Source organism: Nerophis lumbriciformis, linkage group LG28 (genome assembly GCF_033978685.3).
Source record: "Nerophis lumbriciformis linkage group LG28, RoL_Nlum_v2.1, whole genome shotgun sequence".
Taxonomy (NCBI): domain Eukaryota; kingdom Metazoa; phylum Chordata; class Actinopteri; order Syngnathiformes; family Syngnathidae; genus Nerophis; species Nerophis lumbriciformis.
Genome location: NC_084575.2, coordinates 36,070,704 through 36,090,279, shown reverse-complemented (window position 1 = coordinate 36,090,279; position 19,576 = coordinate 36,070,704). Strand labels below are relative to the sequence as shown.

Sequence of the window (19,576 nt, the reverse complement as noted above, 5' to 3'; positions counted from 1 at the left end):
AAAAAAGAAGTAATATACACCTCACGGGATGATACAAAACAAATACAAAACTGACAAAAAATAAGTAAAATAATATAAAGCAAAATGTAAACACTTATGGCTGTCCATATGATCTTATTGTTCTGTCTTTATATATTTTTTTCAATTGGAATATATTTTTACAATCTTTTATCTCATTGTAAAGAGAATTCCATAGTTTAACCCCAGTGACGTGCGGTCACTAGAGGCAGGTGAGGCCCCGCCTCACCTGCCATCATGGAAAGAAAAAAATGTAAAAAGAAAAAAAAAAAATTAAATTGTTATATGTATCCAGTGATTATACTATAAAGTTATTTTCCATTTAACTTCACCAGTTTTAGATTATTTTTATTCAAAATCGCTGAATTTTCACATTTGCCGTTCAAATACTGAGAAGAGACGGTGCGGTGAACAGCAGCCAGTCGAGGCGCGTCACTCAGTGCCTCAACATGGATTGCGGACTCGGCTAACTGCTGGTCTGCTGTGCAGTGAGACTGTATTGCTATATGAATTATATTATACATTTCCATAGTTTAGTTAACTGAGGTATATAATGTACAGTGTATTTTGTCAACAACTGTATGTGTGTAACGTATTTCTTGTGCTGAGCGATCATAAAACTGCTGCGAAGACGCACTGGCTGAGGCACGCGTAACCACGCCTCCTGGTGCTTAAGACACGTTCGCCGCAGACTGCACCCACCGACGGGAACGCCACACCAACCAAAGCCCACACCCAAACCCTCCACGTGCAAGACCGAATCCACCCAAAAAAAGTCACTTAACAAGAAGCCAAAAAGTTCAAAAACAACATCGCTCGCGCCGGAGGAGCCGTGAACGACTGCAAGGACACTACATTAGGTACACTTGCAGACTGCAGCACGGATTTCATATTTCATTCATTCACAACTCCTCCAACACGAACACCACTGTACCCGCACTGATAAGTAAAGGTAAGACCATAATAAGGTTTTTTTTTATTAAATGTGCTTTTTTGTGAGCTACAGTTTGTATGTGTAAAGTTAAAGTTAAGTTAAAGCAGGGGCGTCACTAGCTTTTAAGGACAAGGGGGGCTTTGCCCCCAGGAGATGCACAGGATGCGAGCGAATGTTACGCACGAGCACAAAACTTCACAAACGGCTAACAAAGACTTAGAAATTATTCATCGTTATTATTATATTAAAAAAATGCACGGGACAAAATGAAATGCTCCCCGGGACGATGGCTTTTAACCATATATTTTCTTTTTCTTTTTATGTATTTATTCATTTTACATTTTATATTAAATGTCTTGGTTTTTCCTCCCTCTGAAAATCCTATTAAATGTTTAACAAGCCATCCTATAATAATAAAACAGCTATTAATGTAACAATACAATAAAACTAATATATTTAATGATGTTTTTTTCATTATTTTAACAATAGGCTTATGTATATTACTTTATATAGATTCTACAAGAAACACAAAACTTAAAAAATAAATGATTTACAATTGCACACACAAGGTTTTGTGCAGCTTCACTCATTGTAAAGGAAGATAATGTGCTTCGTACACCTGCAGGACTGCAAGCAAGGTCGCAGAGAAAATGAGGGCTGGAATTTGAGTGATGTGGGCATTTTCTATATGAACAAGTGGAATGGATTGGATACCGACGCACGAAAGGGGCTCTCTACCTTACGCTACGAAGTGAGGGGAAACTGAGTGAATAATAACAGGTTATATGATTATTTATTTAAACTCATATTTGGGCCACTTTATAATGAATATGTCAGCATTTATTTGTAAAAAAAAACCCCAAAAAAACACCAAATTATTAAGGGGGGCTTAAGAATATTTTAGGGGGGCTTGAGCCCCCCTAAAATAGGCGTAACAACGCCAATGAGTTAAAGTAGCAATGATTGTCACACACACACTAGGTGTGGTGAAATATGTCCTCTGCATTTGACCCATCCCCTTGATTACCCCCTGGGATGTGAGGGGAGCAGTGGGCAGCAGCGGCGCCGCGCCCGGGAATAATTGTTGGTGATTTAACCCCCAATTCCAAGCCTTGATGCTGAGTGCCAAGCAGGGAAGAATGCTGGTATGAGCTTTTAAACATAACCCGTTAACTGCTGCCAATCAAATGGTGAATAAGATACTCTTTAGGGTTCATATGTTTGTAAATCTGACTGTGATGAAGTCAGTGCCTCACCAGCCATCAACCTCACCGCACGTCACTGTTTAACCCCCACAGGCCACCACACATTTGTTTTAAAGTTGTCCTTGAATACTGATGTTGGAAATGACCTTTTCTTCTATGCTCTTCATTCTCACAAGTGATAACAAACATTTTTTGTAAATTTGCTGGTAATGTTTTACTTTTAGCCCTTAAATGTAACACATAATGTCTAACTTTACTAGCTCCTGCAGTTTCAATAAACCAGAATTAATAAATAATATGTTAGTGTGTTCTAAGTCATCTACTTTATGAATAATCCTTATAACACGGTGTATTGATTTCAAAATAAAAAGGGACAGGAAGATGGAAAAAGTGTTTTATTTCAAAAAGTAGTAGAATCAAGGAGTGTTGATCAAGTGGGCTCACAAGCATCTCCACATCCAGAAGCAGCCATGTCACGGAAATTCTCCTTCATGAATCTGCCTCGACAGCAACTGCTGCCACACATGCACGCCACTTCCTGTTGATGCTTGGGTGGCACGTGTGTGTCAGGAGAATAGTTCCAGGTGAGTTCCGTGCCTGCCTTCACCACACTTACACACACACACACACACACACACAGTTGTAATATTGCAGACTGAAACACAGTACATCATTAGTGCTCTTCTCACCGGCTGGTGAAGAAAGCGGTGATGGCAAAGTCGGGGTCATGAGAGTCAGTGAAGACGTTCTGGATGAAAAGATTAGGCTGGCAACTGTGCTGCAGCGGACATACAAGTCAAATGGCATTAATATCACAGGTTGTTTCTAACAAAAATTCTTAACTGATTAGTCCTAGGAGAACACAAATGTAATTCCAAAATAAATAACATTGAATATATTATAATTGGAACTTCAGCTAAAAGATCTCAACATTATTCATGAATTTATAAAAGTCCCCCCCATAAAATACTGAATATTCTTCTTCTTTTCTTCTTATCAGTGTGGATTTTAAGCAGCACTGAAATTCTTCAACATCATTCCAAATTAGATGTATCTGTAAACTTCATTCATTGCAGTAGTTTGCAAAAAATTAAAAACATACAATTAACATTGAAATAGCTTAACACCGTTTATACAGGTAAAAGCCAGTAAATTAGAATATTTTGAAAAACTTGATTTATTTCAGTAATTGCATTCAAAAGGTGTAACTTGTACATTATATTTATTCATTGCACACAGACTGATGCATTCAAATGTTTATTTCATTTAATTTTGATGATTTGAAGTGGCAACAAATGAAAATCCAAAATTCCGTGTGTCACAAAATTAGAATATTACTTAAGGCTAATACAAAAAAGGGATTTTTAGAAATGTTGGCCAACTGAAAAGTATGAAAATGAAAAATATGAGCATGTACAATACTCAATACTTGGTTGGAGCTCCTTTTGCCTCAATTACTGCGTTAATGCGGCGTGGCATGGAGTCGATGAGTTTCTGGCACTGCTCAGGTGTTATGAGAGCCCAGGTTGCTCTGATAGTGGCCTTCAACTCTTCTGCGTTTTTGGGTCTGGCATTCTGCATCTTCCTTTTCACAATACCCCACAGATTTTCTATGGGGCTAAGGTCAGGGGAGTTGGCGGGCCAATTTAGAACAGAAATACCATGGTCCGTAAACCAGGCACGGGTAGATTTTGCGCTGTGTGCAGGCGCCAAGTCCTGTTGGAACTTGAAATCTCCATCTCCATAGAGCAGGTCAGCAGCAGGAAGCATGAAGTGCTCTAAAACTTGCTGGTAGACGGCTGCGTTGACCCTGGATCTCAGGAAACAGAGTGGACCGACACCAGCAGATGACATGGCACCCCAAACCATCACTGATGGTGGAAACTTTACACTAGACTTCAGGCAACGTGGATCCTGTGCCTCTCCTGTCTTCCTCCAGACTCTGGGACCTCGATTTCCAAAGGAAATGCAAAATTTGCTTTCGTCAGAAAACATGACTTTGGACCACTCAGCAGCAGTCCAGCTCTTTTTTTCCTTAGCCCAGGTGAGACGCTTTTCGCGCTGTTTCTTGGTCAACAGTGGCTTGACACGAGGTATGCGGCAGTTGAAACCCATGTCTTTCAAGCGTCTCTGGGTGGTGGATCTTGAAGCACTGACTCCAGCAGCTGTCCACTCCTTCTGAATCTCCCCCACATTTTTGAATGGGTTTTTTTTCACAATCTTGACCAGGGCGCGGTGATCCCTATCGCTTGTACACTTTTTCTGACCACAGTTTTTCCTTCCCTTTGCCTCTCCATTAATGTGTTTGGACACAGAGCTCTGAGAACAGCCAGCCTCTTCAGCAATAACCTTTTGTGTCTTTCCCTCCTTGTGCAATGTGTCGATGGTTGCCTTTTGGACAGCTGTCAAATCTGAAGTCTTCCCCATGTTTGTGTAGGCTTCAGAACTGGACTGAGAGACCATTTAAAGCCCTTTGCAGGTGTTTTGAGTTAATCAGCTGATTAGTTTGTGGCACCAGGTGTCTTCAAAATTTAACCCTTACACAATATTCTAATTTTGTGACACACGGAATTTTGGATTTTCATTTGTTGCCACTTCAAATCATCAAAATTAAATTAAATAAACATTTGAATGCATCAGTCTGTGTGCAATGAATAAATATAATGTACAAGTTACACCTTTTGAATGCAATTACTGAAATAAATCAAGTTTTTCAAAATATTCTAATTTACTGGCTTTTACCTGTACTACATGCATCATCTAGCAATCTGTACATTTTGAAAATAAATGTACCGTCCTTTTCAAAGGGATTTCAATTAGAGATGTTCGATAATGGCTTTTTTGTCCATATCTGATATTGTCCTACTCTTAATTACAGATTCCGATATCAAGCGATACCGATATATACAGTCGTGGAATTAACACATTATTATGCTTAATTTTGTTGTGATGCCCCGCTGGATGCATTAAACAATGTAACAAGGTTTTCCAAAATAAATCAACTCAAGTTATGGAAAAACGTGCTAACGTGGCACTGCCATATTTATTATTGAAGTCACAAAGCGCATTATTTTTTTTAACATGCCTCAAAACAGCAGCTTGGAATTTGGGACAAGCATGAGGAGGTTGAGGTAGGGGGGGGGGGTGTATATTGTAGTGTCCTGGAAGAGTTAGTGCTGCAAGGGGTTCTGGGTATTTGTTCTGTTGTGTTTATGTTGTGTTACGGTGCGGATGTTCTCCCGAAATGTGTTTGTCATTCTTGTTTGGTGTGGGTTCACAGTGTGGCGCATATTTGTAACAGTGTTAAACTTGTTTATACGGCCACCCTCAGTGTGACCTGTATGGCTGTTGACCAAGTATTCACTTGTGTGTGTGAAAAGCCGTAGATATTATGTGACTGGGCCGGCACACAAAGGCAGTGCCTTTAAGGTTTATTGGCGCTCTGTACTTCTCCCTACGTCCGTTTTTAAAAAGTCATACATTTTACTTTTTGAAACCGATACCGATAATTTCCGATATTACATTTTAAAGCATTTATCGGCCGATAATATCGGCAGTCCTATATTATCGGACATCTCTAGTTTCAATACATCATATATAATAAATATGGAAATGTTTTTGTTTCTTTAACTGACTGGACATCTCAACTAAAAATCTGTCTCTAACGATGACTTTATGTTAAGTTCACCTACGTTGAAGAAGCGGCTCACGTTTCCTTCCCTCGTGGCATCCAACAAGTAAACATCACCAGGGTTGGTAACTCTGTTTAAACTCTTCAGACTCTCCATCTTGTTGCCATTCCCAGCAGCATTTGCGGTCATCGCAGAGATCTTCTTCCCCGTCTTTTTGTCCGGATGTGCGCTGACCTCCGTGGGTCTCTGGATTACTGGAACATGCAGCGGGGGCGATGTGGGTGCAGGGGTTTCCAAGGTGCTCCCTTCCAGTACGGGGGGTGCCAGCCACTCCGTTACCACCTCTACCTCGTCATCTGACGGCAAATCCACTCTGGTCAGTTTGGGAGGAGGAGGCTCGATGGGTCTCTGGGCTCTCTGCAGGATCACGCCTGGAGAAGTCCACATAGTCAGCACTTATTTGGAGTGGACATCAGAATAAAATAATGGGTTGTTTGTAGAGATGTCCGATAATACAGGACTGCCGATATTATCGGCCGATAAATGCTTTAAAATGTAATATCGGAAATTATCGGTATCGGTTTCAAAAAGTAAAATGTAGGACTTTTTAAAAGGCCGCTGTGTACACGGACGTAGGGAGAAGTACAGAGCGCCCTGGTGCACCCAAACCCTGCCCCCACTCCCCTAACCTCCTCATGCTCTCTCAGGGAGAGCATGTCCCAAATTCCAAGCTGCTGTTTTGAGGCATGTTAAAAAAAATAATGCACTTTGTGACTTCAATAATAAATATGGCAGTGCCATGTTGGCACTTTTTTCCATAACTTGAGTTGATTTATTTTGGAAAACCTTGTTACATTGTTTAATGCATCCAGCGGAGCATCACAACAAAATTAGGCATAATAATGTGTTCATTCCACCACTGTATAAATCGGTATCGCTTGATATCGGAATCAGTAATCAAGAGTTGGACAATATCGGCAAAAAAGTCATTATCGGACATCTCTTGTTGTTTGTCTTGCCTGCAAATATGCACACAAAAGTCCCCACATCCAAGTCGTCACGGCAACGCACACCCCAGCCACAAGGGTCTCTCCAGAACACCTGAAGACGGACTCTGATTCCTCTCTGCACAAGTTGATTTTGGCAGCGTGCACGATCACAGCTGCACCACGGCCCACACTCAAACAACCTGCCGCACGTCATCACTCGCTGATTAACCACATCTGTCATTCGTACTCTCCTCAACTCACCCTAGTGGCAAAGGCTCGGTGAGTCTTTGATGGTTATAATTGCGCTGAGCTCCCGTCATGGCGATGCAGGCGCAGCGTTGTGCGTCCAAGCAGCCGTCCTGGCAGTCACAACAGGCATCAAACATGGGGCCGCGGCTCAAGAAGCAGCCGTGCGGCCATCGTTCCTTCCTGTAGCGGAATTCAGCTGGCCGGGTATCGCCGGGGCCGAGGCACAGCTCCACTGGCGTTGGCTCAGAGCCACGACTCAGGTCTATCTCTGGAAGCTGGGGACTCTGCACTTCAGAAGGATCCAACTGCACGGCCATGTTGAAGGAGAAGTAGTCTAGCTGGAGGAAGCGGGGAGAGGATTTTTAAATGATTTTTTTGAAATTGTCAAACTCACAGCAGAGCAGTCAAAAGTGTGTCACAATTCCCGCTCTCTAACCTGGGTTAAGTGGGCTGGACATCAAATAGCCTAGTGCACTGGTGTCAAACTCAGGGCATTTTATTTGGCCCTCAAAAGCCTGGAAATAATATGTATCAATAAAGTACTAGATGTATTCTTTCTATTTTGGGGGAAAACAATATATGTACTCCATGTAATCGCAAATTATGTTAACGTAAATATTAGGGGTGTGGGAAAAAATCGATCCGAATTCGAATCGCGATTCTCACGTTGTGCGATTCAGAATCGATTCTCATTTTTAAAAAAATCGTTTTTTTTTAAATTTATTTATTATTTATTAATTTATTTTATTTTTATTTTTTTTAATTAATCAATCAAAAAAAACAATACACAGCAATACCATAACAATGCAATCCAATTCCAAAAGCAACACTCAGAAGAGCAATAAACAGAGCAATTGAGAGGAGACACAAACACCACACAGAACAAACCAAAAGTAGTGAAACAAAAATGAATATTATCAACAACAGTATCAATATTAGTTACAATTTCAACATAGCAGTGATTAAATATCCCTCATTGACATTATCATTAGACATTTATAAAAAAGAACAATATTGTCACAGTGGCTTACACTTGCATCGCATCTCATAAGCTTGACAACACACTGTGTCCAATATTTTCACAAAGATAAAAATAAGTCATATTTTTGGTTCATTTAATAGTTAAAACAAATGTACATTATTGCAATCAGTTGATAAAACATTGTCCTTTACAATTATAAAAGCTTTTTACTCTGCTTGCATGTCAGCAGACTGGGGTAGATCCTGCTGAAATCCTATGTATTCAATGAATAGACAATCCTTTTCAATCGGGAAAATATCGTTTTTGAATCGCGTTGAATCGAAAATAATCGATTTTGAATCGAATCGTGGCCCCAAGAATCGATATTGAATCGAATCTTGGGACACCCAAAGATTCACAGCTCTAGTAAATATCATGCAAAAATATATGATCAAACATTCAAACCATTTTTTACATAGAAATAAATACTAATAATAATGATTACAAAATCAAAAGGTGCAATGTAAAAGTAGCAATAGATTTCATGGTCAAATTGTGAAATTTACTGTGTTTTTTTTACAGCATTCTTCTCTAAATGAAAAAAAACTACTTTTTCTACTGTAATAAACTGTGGTGGCGTTTTGGCATTTACAGTAATACATTTACAGTAATACATTTACAGTAATACATTTACAGTAATACACCCAAAAATCTACACTTGTTGATTTGTGGTAAAAACAATCAAACTGGCAGCTCAGGACATTTGCTTTGCAATGACCTTTTTTTCCCAGTTCATTTTTGTTAGCTTGCGGTGCTCTCCCGCCTCCACCCACACAAACAAAGATCACGGATGACTGACAAGATGGTTAACTCTGCTCATTTAATTCTGTTTTACAACAAACACGCTCAGGTGCTGAGAGTGAAACCTCTGGACGCAAGAGACGAAGAAACTTATCAACTTCATTTTCCATTTATCGTGCGTTAAATTGACTCATTGATTATCGGCCCAGAAGTAGCCACTGAACTACTAGATCACTAGACCAGAGATTGTCAAACTGTGGTACACGTACTCCAAGTAGTGTTTTATTTTCCTCTATTCAAACACAGTGTTACTGTTTAAACTGAGTACTGTTACAGTGTCCAAAAAGATTAAATACTTGTTAAATAAAACCTCTGAATACTTAGGCCATTACGTATTTTCAATGTTGGTCAGTATGGTGGTACTTAGAGAGCCAAGTCTTTTCTGAGGTGATACAAATTTGAGAACCACTGCTTAGACAACTCAATCTCAGATCAACGGTTAAGCCTAATTGAGTCAGGTGTGGTCAAATTAAGAGTCATTGATCACATACGGAACAAGAATGCTCTACGCACTCCAGTACAGCTGGGATGTCACGTCCCGCCCAATGAATACTTGTGGTGGTCAATGGGTACTGGGCGCCATTAAGCCTTTCCCAAAGAAAACATGTCCTATGCTTGGCTTGTTTTGACTGTACCAATCGTTGAAATTGCGAAAAGGATGAACGTTAGTGATGGGTTGATGAGGCGTCATGAAGCGTTTCGACACATTGCAAAACTGTATTGATACTGTGTCGATACTGTGTCACTAAATACTGACATCTGCTGGACATTAAAAATCCCTACAGGCAACCTATGGACCGACTCAACTGACACTGATTTGATGCCCTAGTACAGGGGTCACCAACCTTTTTGAAACCAAAAACTACTTCTTGGGTACTGATTAATGCGAAGGGCTACCAGTTTGATACACACTTAAATAAATAAATATATTGTCATTTGTAAGTTACACGTAAGTGTGATTTAAACAAGAAGAATAAATACATTTATATATACCGGTATATAAAAAATGGGTATTTCTGTCTGTCATTCCGTCGTACATTTTTTTTTTCCTTTTACGGAGGGTTTTTTGTAGAGAATAAATAATTTAAAAAAAACACTTAATTGAACGGTTTAAAAGAGGAGAAAACACGAAAAAAATTAAAATAAAATTTTGAAACATAGTTTATCTTCAATTTCGACTCTTTAAAATTCAAAATTCAACCGACAAAAAGAAGAGAAAAACCAGCTAATTTGAATCTTTTTGAAAAAATTAAAAAAATAATTTATGGAACATCATTAGTAATTTTTCCTGATTAAGATACATTTTAGAATTTTGATGACATGTTTTAAATTGGTTAAAATCCAATCTGCACTTTGTTAGAATATTTAACAAAGACAAATCAGTATTTCTTCTAGATTTTCCAGAACAAAATTTTTAAAAGAAATTCAAAATACTTTGAAATAAGATTTAAATTTGATTCTACAGATTTTCCAGATTCGCCAGAATATTTTTTTTGAATTTTAATCATAGCAAGTTTGAAGAAATATTTCACATATATTCTTCGTCGAAAAAACAGAAGCTAAAATATGTATTATTCTTTACAATAAAAAATAAATAAATTTACTTGAACATTGATTTAAATTGTCAGGAAAGAAGAGGAAGAAATTTAAAAGGTAAAAAGGTATATTTGTTTAAAAATCCTAAAATCATTTTTAAGGTTGTATTTTTTCTCTAAAATTGTATTTCTAAAAGTAATAAGAAGCAAAGTCAAAAATAAATGTATTTATTTAAACAAGTGAAGACCCATCCATCCGTCCATTTTCTACCGCTTATTCCAAGTGAAGACCAAGTCTTTAAAATATTTTCTTGGATTTTCAAATTCTATTTGAGTTTTGTCTCTTTTAGAATTAAAAATGTCAAGCAAAGCGAGACCAGCTTGCTAGTAAATAAATACAATTTAAAAAATAGAGGCAGCTCACTGGTAAGTGCTGCTCTTTGAGCTATTTTTAGAACAGGACAGCGGGCGACTGATCTGGTCCTTACTGGTGACCGCGGGCACCGCGTTGGTGACCCCTGCCCTAGTATATACAATAATATAAACCAAGTCATTGTATTTCATTTAGGATTATTTCATATCTTCATTTAAATAAAAATATATTTTTATCTTTTTTAGATACAGTCAATAAATAATGTGAACATGTATCATAACATGGAAATCTAAGAGAACGTGTTGTGGATGATTGTGGACTGGGAATTTTTTTAATTTTATTTTTTACACATTTAAAAAAAAAAGAAAAAAAAAAAGTTTTTCCGACGTATTACATTTTAGACGATTTCTCTTCTTAGTTATTATTTCTCCGGCTGTAGAAAAGAGCCGCTCACAGGGCACAGAGGAGGCGTCAGTGCGACACAGTTCGCGTATCGGTCACGTGACCAAAACAGCTCATGATCGGTCACGTGACTTTCTAAAAGCGGTACGCGCACCGACACAGGGTTTCGCTCTATGAGCTCGACGCATGCGCCGATGCATCGGTGTTGCCGGACCCATCACTAGACTGTACCAATCGTTGAAATTGCGAAAAGGATGAACGTTTCTCCAGAGTTCTCCAAAGGGAAGAATAGTGCAAGATTTTAGGAAAGGAGGAGAAAAGCGTGCAGCACACACTTCAGTCCACAGGAGCAGAGTCAAAAAAACACAAGAGCCATCTTAGCTTGTTCAAGGTTTGTTTGATATACGTTTAAGGGTTATTATTTATTTAGAAAAGTATCAAAGAGTGCCGAGGAGTGTCGAGATACATTTTGGTACCGGTGCTGGTACCGAGGTATTGGTATCGAGACAACACTACCAGAATGTTACCACAGCAACAAAAAACTAAATGCTCACATTTGTTGACTTAAGAAAAATTGTGCGTGCATGAAAACTTGATCTATTATCGGAGAATTTTGAAGAACATTTCAGGAAATGTCCGAAATGGTAAGAGGAACAAATGATTACATTTTAAGGGTGATCTGTATCAATTCTACTATGATACCTTATGTTTCCATGAATAGGTTCGACAGTGGGTGGTTGTACTTTTGCCTCAGCCTTCACTTTTCTGAACCGAGGATGTCGTTGTGGCTTGTGCAGCCTTTTGAGACACTTGTGATTTAGGGCTATATGAATAAACATTGATTGACATTTCCCATTCAAGTATTATCTTGATATTATTTGTGTTCAACAAATTTCAAAAAGCACCAACTCGGCGAGTCTGAATAAAAGAAAGCAAATGTGGGCAAAACCTAAAAGAGTTCAGTAATCATAAATGAATCTTTCAGCACATACACAATGTTGACATCTATAGTTATATTTTGATAAACAATCATAAATGAATCTTTCAGCACATACACAATGTTGACATCTATAGTTATATGTTGATAAACAATCATAAATGGAATCTTTCAGCACATACACAATGTTGACATCTATAGTTATAATTTGATAGGCGGGGACAACACGCTACTCATAAACGGTGCGTGCAACAGCAACAAACTTCAGTAGACGTGAAGTTAAATCATGAAATGCAATCTTATTCCAGTTCAAACGAGGCCTGATTTATCCGGGAGAGTCTTGATACCAGTTCCCTTGACCCAGTCACACGTAAAGAAGTCGTTGATGCCCATTCTTTGCCAAGTTTACACCTGTTTTGTCACGTAGAATGGTGTATGGAGCACAATAGTTCCAGATATCTGAGACCTCGACTGACGTATAATCCTTGATATCACTTGACAAATCTTTTTTTTGATAAAGTATAGTGATTTATTCTATTGCATTGTTTACTCCTATCTGATTTTTGCAGGAAGATTTAAGCCTATTTTGTACGCAGATATTTTGTCTGCCATCTTAGCTTGTTCAACCACCACTGATTTTTACTTCCGGGAAGACGTCACGTGTGTGAACACTAGCAATACAGTCATGTAGAAGCATACCTGCCAACCTTGAGACCTCCAAATTCGAGAGATTGGGGCGGGGGGGTTGGCTGGGTCGAGGGGGGCAGTATATTTATAGCTAGATTTCACTGAAATTCAAGTATTTCTTATATATATGTATATATATAAATATATATACGACCCCAAAGGGAATAAGCGGTAGAAAATGGATGGATGGTGTTGCGTTTTGGACCAGTTGTTCCTCCCAGGGAATTCAAGTCTCAATTCGCTCCCAAGTTCTTTCCGACACTTAAAGCTGAGTTGAAAAACCACCAGAGACAGAATAGGTATTTTGTTGTATATATTCTCAAAGCTTTGACATCATACATTTTAGAATGAGACCAGTCTAACCCTAGAACCTTCTATCCCGCACACCCAAAATGGTCTCCCTCCCCAACGCCCAAAAAACCTCTCTTCTCTTCCACCTCCCTAGCCATAACAAAAGCAAACGTCTCCCTAGCCATAATACATTCCAAAGAACTCAAGGTTAACACACAGAGTTTGCTTGCTGACAGAGCATCAAGAGAAGAAGGGGAAAAGACGAGCTGTTTTCAAATATGACAAAGAAACGGACGAAGTACAACTTAAATTCGGATATATGTAAATATCTGCCTCCGACAATTCCCCCTTCAGATCTTCTAAAAATATCTTTATCACTAGTACAACACTTCTAAAATACGCCCCTCTTTGAGCAAGCTAGTAAAAATTAAAAGCATAGTTACATGGGAGATAAACGGATGGAATCTATGTCAATGTCATCACTGTCAGGGAAGGAAACTAGAATTTCTCGAAAGTCACCACTTTGCCTGACCCCCTTCAGTGACATAGCAAACCCAGGTTGTTCAGCAAGCCCCTCAACAGCATCACGAGTCATGTTGGTCAGTCTCAACAGATTATAAAAACATAGTTAATGCGTTCTACATTTTTAGTAGCAGTCACAGGGAAAATAGCACCAATTATAGGAAGGTTCTCGAAACCTGCACAGGATTCAAACCACAATTTATGTTGTGGTGGGACCCTCCTTTGTTGTCCAATTGCATCAAAGTAAACACCCTCAGGGTTTCTCATCAAATCAAAGGAGCCCGTTACACTCCTCCGAGATAAAACATGGCGTCCTCTGCGGGAAGTTAGAGGCCGCTGAAACAGGAGTTCCAAGGGGTGTTAATTTGGTACCGTCTAGGGTGACTGGGGTCACCAGTCTAACCATAGCACAAAGCCCAACGGCTGACGTCGGGATTCTAATGTACAATCTGTGCTCCCCACAATACCAGAATAAGTCAGCTCGTGCCCAAGGGCCTATCCTTGAGCCATCTATCAGGGTGGTGCACCAGGAGGAGGTAATGTCACCCAATTTGTAGGGGGATGAAGGGGGTCCTGTAAATTGAAAACACGTGTATTTCAGCTTTTAGGCCACAAAGGGAAGAAGTCGGGTGAAATTGTCAACAGGAGGGTGCACACTAACCAACAAATCACAACCTGGCGGTGTGGGTTCAGAAAACAAGGAGAAAAGACAGTTTGAGCCATTAGTGTCAGTCAACTTAAAAGGGGCGGGGTAAGTGTGGGGAAAGGGACGTCCACCTAAGCCACAGGTTGCCTGCACCTGCTCCTAAGGTCAAAGCTACCAGGTCTTCAAGGGGGCAGAGGTAGTTAACGCCCTCTCAAGGACATTAATTTTAATAATTCCTTTAGGGTCTGTACCTGTCTGGTCAACCCCCAAAACAACATAAAAGGGACTAGGTATAACACCTGTTCTGGCAATTGTAGAGGAAAGGGGGTTCTGGGACCGATCAAAGTTCCTCTGAAAGGTCATCCCTCTCAGAATAACTTTGAATTGTGGAGGTATGTTGGCATATTAAGGGTCATGGTAGTCTAAGGGCCCTGTGTTGTGGGTTACCTGCTTCCATAAGGGGCACCACTTACCAGAGTATGTTGTCCGCATCCGACACCAATAGTTCAGGTTTGAGTCGTAACAAAGATGGAGGTTACTAGCACGGTAAGAACTAATTTTCCCCTCGCACTTAATCACACTACACAGGTCAGAAAAGTAAGTCTTGCTGTCCCCCTTGACCAAGTCTACTATAATAACACTTACCTTTCACTATTTGAGTGGCTTTTGTTCTGCCATTTGAGTACTGGCGAGTGATCTCTGAATCCGGGAATATATCCTTCACGGATTTGTTGAAAACATCCACAAATGAGAACGGGATGTTGCTTGAAAGGTGGCCCATAATACTGCGTTGCCGACGCCTTGTGCTTCTCTGACCGTTCATGAGTGACTATACCCATTCGGCCACCGTGTTTTATGGGTTATAGATAAACCTATGGATAACTTTATGGGTTATAGATAAACCTATGGATAACGGAGACATATATAATAGTCTCCTTTTCAGGAGAGAGGACGCTAAAGGCACGCCCCCAATATTGTTTGTCCGGCTGGAAATTTTGGATATTACAACTTGCCGTAGTGAGGGTGCATGTTTGCCCAACCAGTCTACATGTGTTTTGTGGACTTGGAGAAGGCATTCGACCGTGTCCCTCGGGAAGTCCTGTGGGGAGTGCTCAGAGAGTATGGGGTATCGGACTGTCTGATTTTGGCGGTCCGCTCCCTGTATGATCAGTGTCAGAGCTTGGTCCGCATTGCTGGCAGTAAGTCGGACACGTTTCCAGTGAGGGTTGGACTCCGCCAAGGCTGCCCTTTGTCACCCATTCTGTTCTGAACTTTTATGGACAGAATTTCTAGGCGCAGTCAAGGCGTTGAGGGGATCTGGTTTGGTGGCTGCAGGATTAGGTCTCTGCTTTTTGCAGATGATGTGGTCCTGATGGCTTCATCTGGCCAGGATCTTCAGCTCTCGCTGGATCGGTTCGCAGCCGAGTGTGAAGCGACTGGGATGAGAATCAGCACCTCCAAGTCCAAGTCCATGGTTCTCGCCCGGAAAAGGGTGGAATGCCATCTTCGGGTTGGGGAGGAGACCCTGCCCCAAGTGGAGGAGTTCAAGTACCTCGGAGTCTTGTTCACGAGTGAGGGAAGAGTGGATCGTGAGATCGACAGGCGGATCGGTGCGGCGTCTTCAGTAATGCGGACGCTGTATCGATCCGTTGTGGTGAAGAAGGAGCTGAGCCGGAAGGCAAAGCTCTCAATTTACCGGTCGATCTACGTTCCCATCCTCACCTATGGTCATGAGCTTTGGGTTATGACCGAAAGGACAAGATCACGGGTACAAGCAGCCGAAATGAGTTTCCTCCGCCGGGTGGCGGGGCTCTCCCTTAGAGATAGGGTGAGAAGCTCTGTCATCCGGGAGGAGCTCAAAGTAAAGCCGCTGCTCCTCCACATCGAGAGGAGCCAGATGAGGTGGTTCGGGCATCTGGTCAGGATGCCACCCGATCGCCTCCCTCGGGAGGTGTTTAGGGCACGTCCGACCGGTAGGAGGCCACGGGGAAGACCCAGGACACGCTGGGAAGACTATGTCTCCCAGCTGGCCTGGGAACGCCTCGGGATCCTCCGGGAAGAGCTGGACGAAGTGGCTGGGGAGAGGGAAGTCTGGGCTTCCCTGCTTAGGCTGCTGCCCCCGCGACCCGACCTCGGATAAGCGGAAGAAGATGGATGGATGGATGGAACTTGCCGTAGTTTTGAAGCAATGCATGATGGGAATCCGGATGTTGTGTGTCAGTGTATTAACGTGCCGTCTGGAATAAACACACGCTGAGAAATAGCTCCGTGCCTGCCTACTTTATAGGTTATAGATAAACCTATTCTTAGGTAATATGATCTCCGAGCGGTCCCTGAAGTATACACGAATATGATTGGCCCAAGGAACGAGGAACTTCCTGTCTTAGCGTTGCCTGAAATGTGATGTGTTATTCCCAAGAGTCGTGAATAAAAGTACAGTTACGTTGTGTGTTGGCTCAACTTATTTCCACAATACGGAACAAGACACTATCGATAACGGAGACATATATAATAGTCTCCTTTTCAGGTGAGAGACGACGCTAAAGGCACGCCCCCAATATAGTTATCTGACTGGAAATCGGGAGATTTTCGGGAGAATGGTTGTCCCGGGAGAGGCACTGAAATTTGGGAGTCTCCCGGAAAATTCGGGAGGGTTGGCAAGTATGTGTAGAAGAAAGTGGCTGACCTGCAGTACATCGTAGCTCTCTGTGGCCAATAGAAAGCGCATCACATCGTCGTGGTTACGGAGGCTTTGCCCACATGGAGTTTTATAAATGACATCCCAGTGGCCTTCATGTTCTTCCTCAGTTAAAAAATCTTCCTGCTGATCTTTTTTGGCCAAAATCCTCCTGAAATTGCAAAGCTGCGGGGCCATAAGCGGGTTCTGAGCCCAGAATGGCGGTGTGGACTGGAACATGTCAGGTAAAGAAGGCAGGCAGGTCTAAAGAGAGAAGAGCATCAAAGCTGCTTAGAAGAGAAATGGACTGTTGATAGTCTAACACAGGGGTGCTCACACTTTTTCTGCAGGCGAGCTACTTTTCAATTGATCAAGTCGTGGGGATCTACCTCATTCATATATATCATTTATATTTACTTATTTATGAAATATATGTTTTTGTTAACAAGTTAAAGGTGTTTAATGATAATGCAAGCATGTTTAACACATATAGTTAATATTGTTAATAAATTAAAGGTGTTTAATGATAATACAAGTATGTTTAATACATATAGTTAATATTGTTAACAAGTTAAAGGTGTTTAAAGATAATGAAAGCATGCTTAACTCATATAGTTAATATTGTTAAAAAATTAAAGGTGTTTAATGATAATACAAGTATGTTTAATACATATAGTTAATATTGTTAACAAGTTAAAGGTGTTTAAAGATAATGAAAGCATGTTTAACTCATATAGTTAATATTGTTAAAAAATTAAAGGTGTTTAATGATAATACAAGCATGTTTAATACATATAGTTAATATTGTTAACAAGTTAAAGGTGTTTAAAGATAATACAAGCATGTTTAACACATATAGTTAATATTGTTAATAAGTTAAAGGCGTTTAAAGATAATACAAGCATGTTTAACACATATAGATTCCTTTCTTTCATGAAGACAAGAATATAAGTTGGTGTATTACCTGATTGTGATGACTTGCATTGATTGGAATCAGACAGTGGTGCTGATAAGGTCCGCATTTTCGAATGGAGGAGAAAAAAAGTCCTCCTTTCTGTCCAATACCACATGAAAGTGGTTGCTTTTTGGCATCTTATTTGTCCAGCTTCCGTACTCCTTTGTATACACTTTACAAGAAATACATTGTCGGCAAACTCCGTAGCTTGCTAGCTTGTGCACGCTAGCTTTCTGAGACTCTTATTTTGTTAGCGCAACTGTGCAGTCGGTCTTTGGAGTTTTGACGACAGGTACGGCGCCAGAGTCTGTTGAAATAAAGTGCTTCTCGCCTTCCAGTCGGTAATTTTAATGAGCTGGCAGCAGCCAGCGTCATCTGAGAAGACCCTCGGGTGCCGTGAATGTCAATCAAGTGATGAAAGTGACGTCATAGTGAAGATTTATGATCGCCCATTTTTAGGACTATTTTTTTAATGCCTGGCTGGTGATCGACTGACACACCCTCCGAGATCGACTGGTAGCTCGCGATCGACGTAATGAGCACCCCTGGTCTAACATATTACCTTGCAGCACTCGTGCAGATGGTAGTGCATCTGAGCGGGCTCCAGAGGAGGCAGCAGCTCCTCACAGCCTGCAGGAGAAGTGGCTGACAAGGGAGGTGTGGAAGTAGGGCTCTGGTGGGCAAGTTCATTTTGCAGTACATCATCTGAGCAGGAAAATAGAAAAATGAGTTCTTATAAAATGTGCCAGATGCGTTTTATTCGCAGCAGAGGTTAGTTACCAGCACCAACAACAACCCGCACCACTGGGGTGTCCACTGAAGGAGACAGAACCGTCCAATCCAGGCAGTCAAATAGCTTCAATGCCTGAACCTGTTCTGTTGGAAAAGAGCCAGACATCAGACGGCTGATTCACGCTTATTGATCCGCAAATAAGAGAACCTTTGTCTGATGCGGTCTTCTTCTTCAGGACTTCCCTCAGGTGGTTGAGGTGCTTGTATATGATCTTGAAGACGTGGTCCACATTCTCCTTGGCCCAGAAAGTTTTTGCCCGATCTTGAAACACAAAATGTGAGAAGGTGTTTTTCCATCTTTGAAAAGGGACAAGCAGTAGGAAATGGATGGATGGATGGACTTGGTGACATCAGCAGATTTGACAGATTGTATCACACAACTACAAGCAATAATGTGGACTTCTCACCAACATCTTGATCAAATGAGGCATCCATTTCAAGCCCAAAGAACGACTTAGTAAAGACTTAGTAAAGACTTAGTCAAGACTTAGTAAAGACTTAGTAAAGACTTCGTAAAGACTGGTCCAGGCAGCAGAACTGAAGCTAACAACAAAGGGAAACTAGAAGGCGTTAGCTGCTATGCTAACTAAATCACTTCAAATCAAACCTGCAGCTCAGATCCTGTTAATACTAAATCATCCCCAAACTTGCATTTTATATTTGATCTTGATGGCATTCTAAATGTTGTTATATTTCTAACAATTAGGCCCAGCAGCGTTGACTGGAAGGAAGATTCTCTTCAAACAAAAGCGGTAGGATAATGTGCCCTGTTGTTTGTCTCACAGACAAAACGTCTGAAAGTCACAATGTCCAATTTCGATACACATGCTGCCAAAATAATATGCATCAAAATATAATTGAATATTAATTGAATATTTATATCCAACTTGTAAAAACTGGACTTGTTTTA

At 40.6% G+C, this 19,576-nt stretch overlaps 1 protein-coding gene across 2 annotated transcripts; it reads right to left on the bottom strand.

Moving 5' to 3' along the window:
* Nucleotides 1-2,539: 2,539 nt before the first annotated feature.
* Nucleotides 2,540-19,565, bottom strand: setdb2 (SET domain bifurcated histone lysine methyltransferase 2). 2 transcript variants are annotated; one of them, XR_009810276.1, is made up of 10 exons: nucleotides 19,074-19,565; nucleotides 18,815-18,928; nucleotides 18,655-18,750; nucleotides 18,437-18,579; nucleotides 16,929-17,183; nucleotides 7,040-7,365; nucleotides 6,809-6,978; nucleotides 5,850-6,220; nucleotides 2,847-2,930; nucleotides 2,540-2,768 (listed from the first exon to the last, which is right to left on the bottom strand). XR_009810276.1 is itself a non-coding variant. In XM_061924166.2 (10 exons), the coding sequence occupies exons 1-10, from the start codon at nucleotides 19,099-19,101 to the stop codon at nucleotides 2,588-2,590; spliced, it is 1,773 nt and encodes a 590-aa protein (XP_061780150.1). In that variant the 5' UTR covers nucleotides 19,102-19,515; the 3' UTR covers nucleotides 2,540-2,587. The 2 variants fall into 2 exon arrangements, 1 of the variants encoding a protein (XP_061780150.1); XM_061924166.2 differs by having other exon boundaries at nucleotides 2,847-2,935; nucleotides 19,074-19,515.
* Nucleotides 19,566-19,576: the final 11 nt, after the last annotated feature.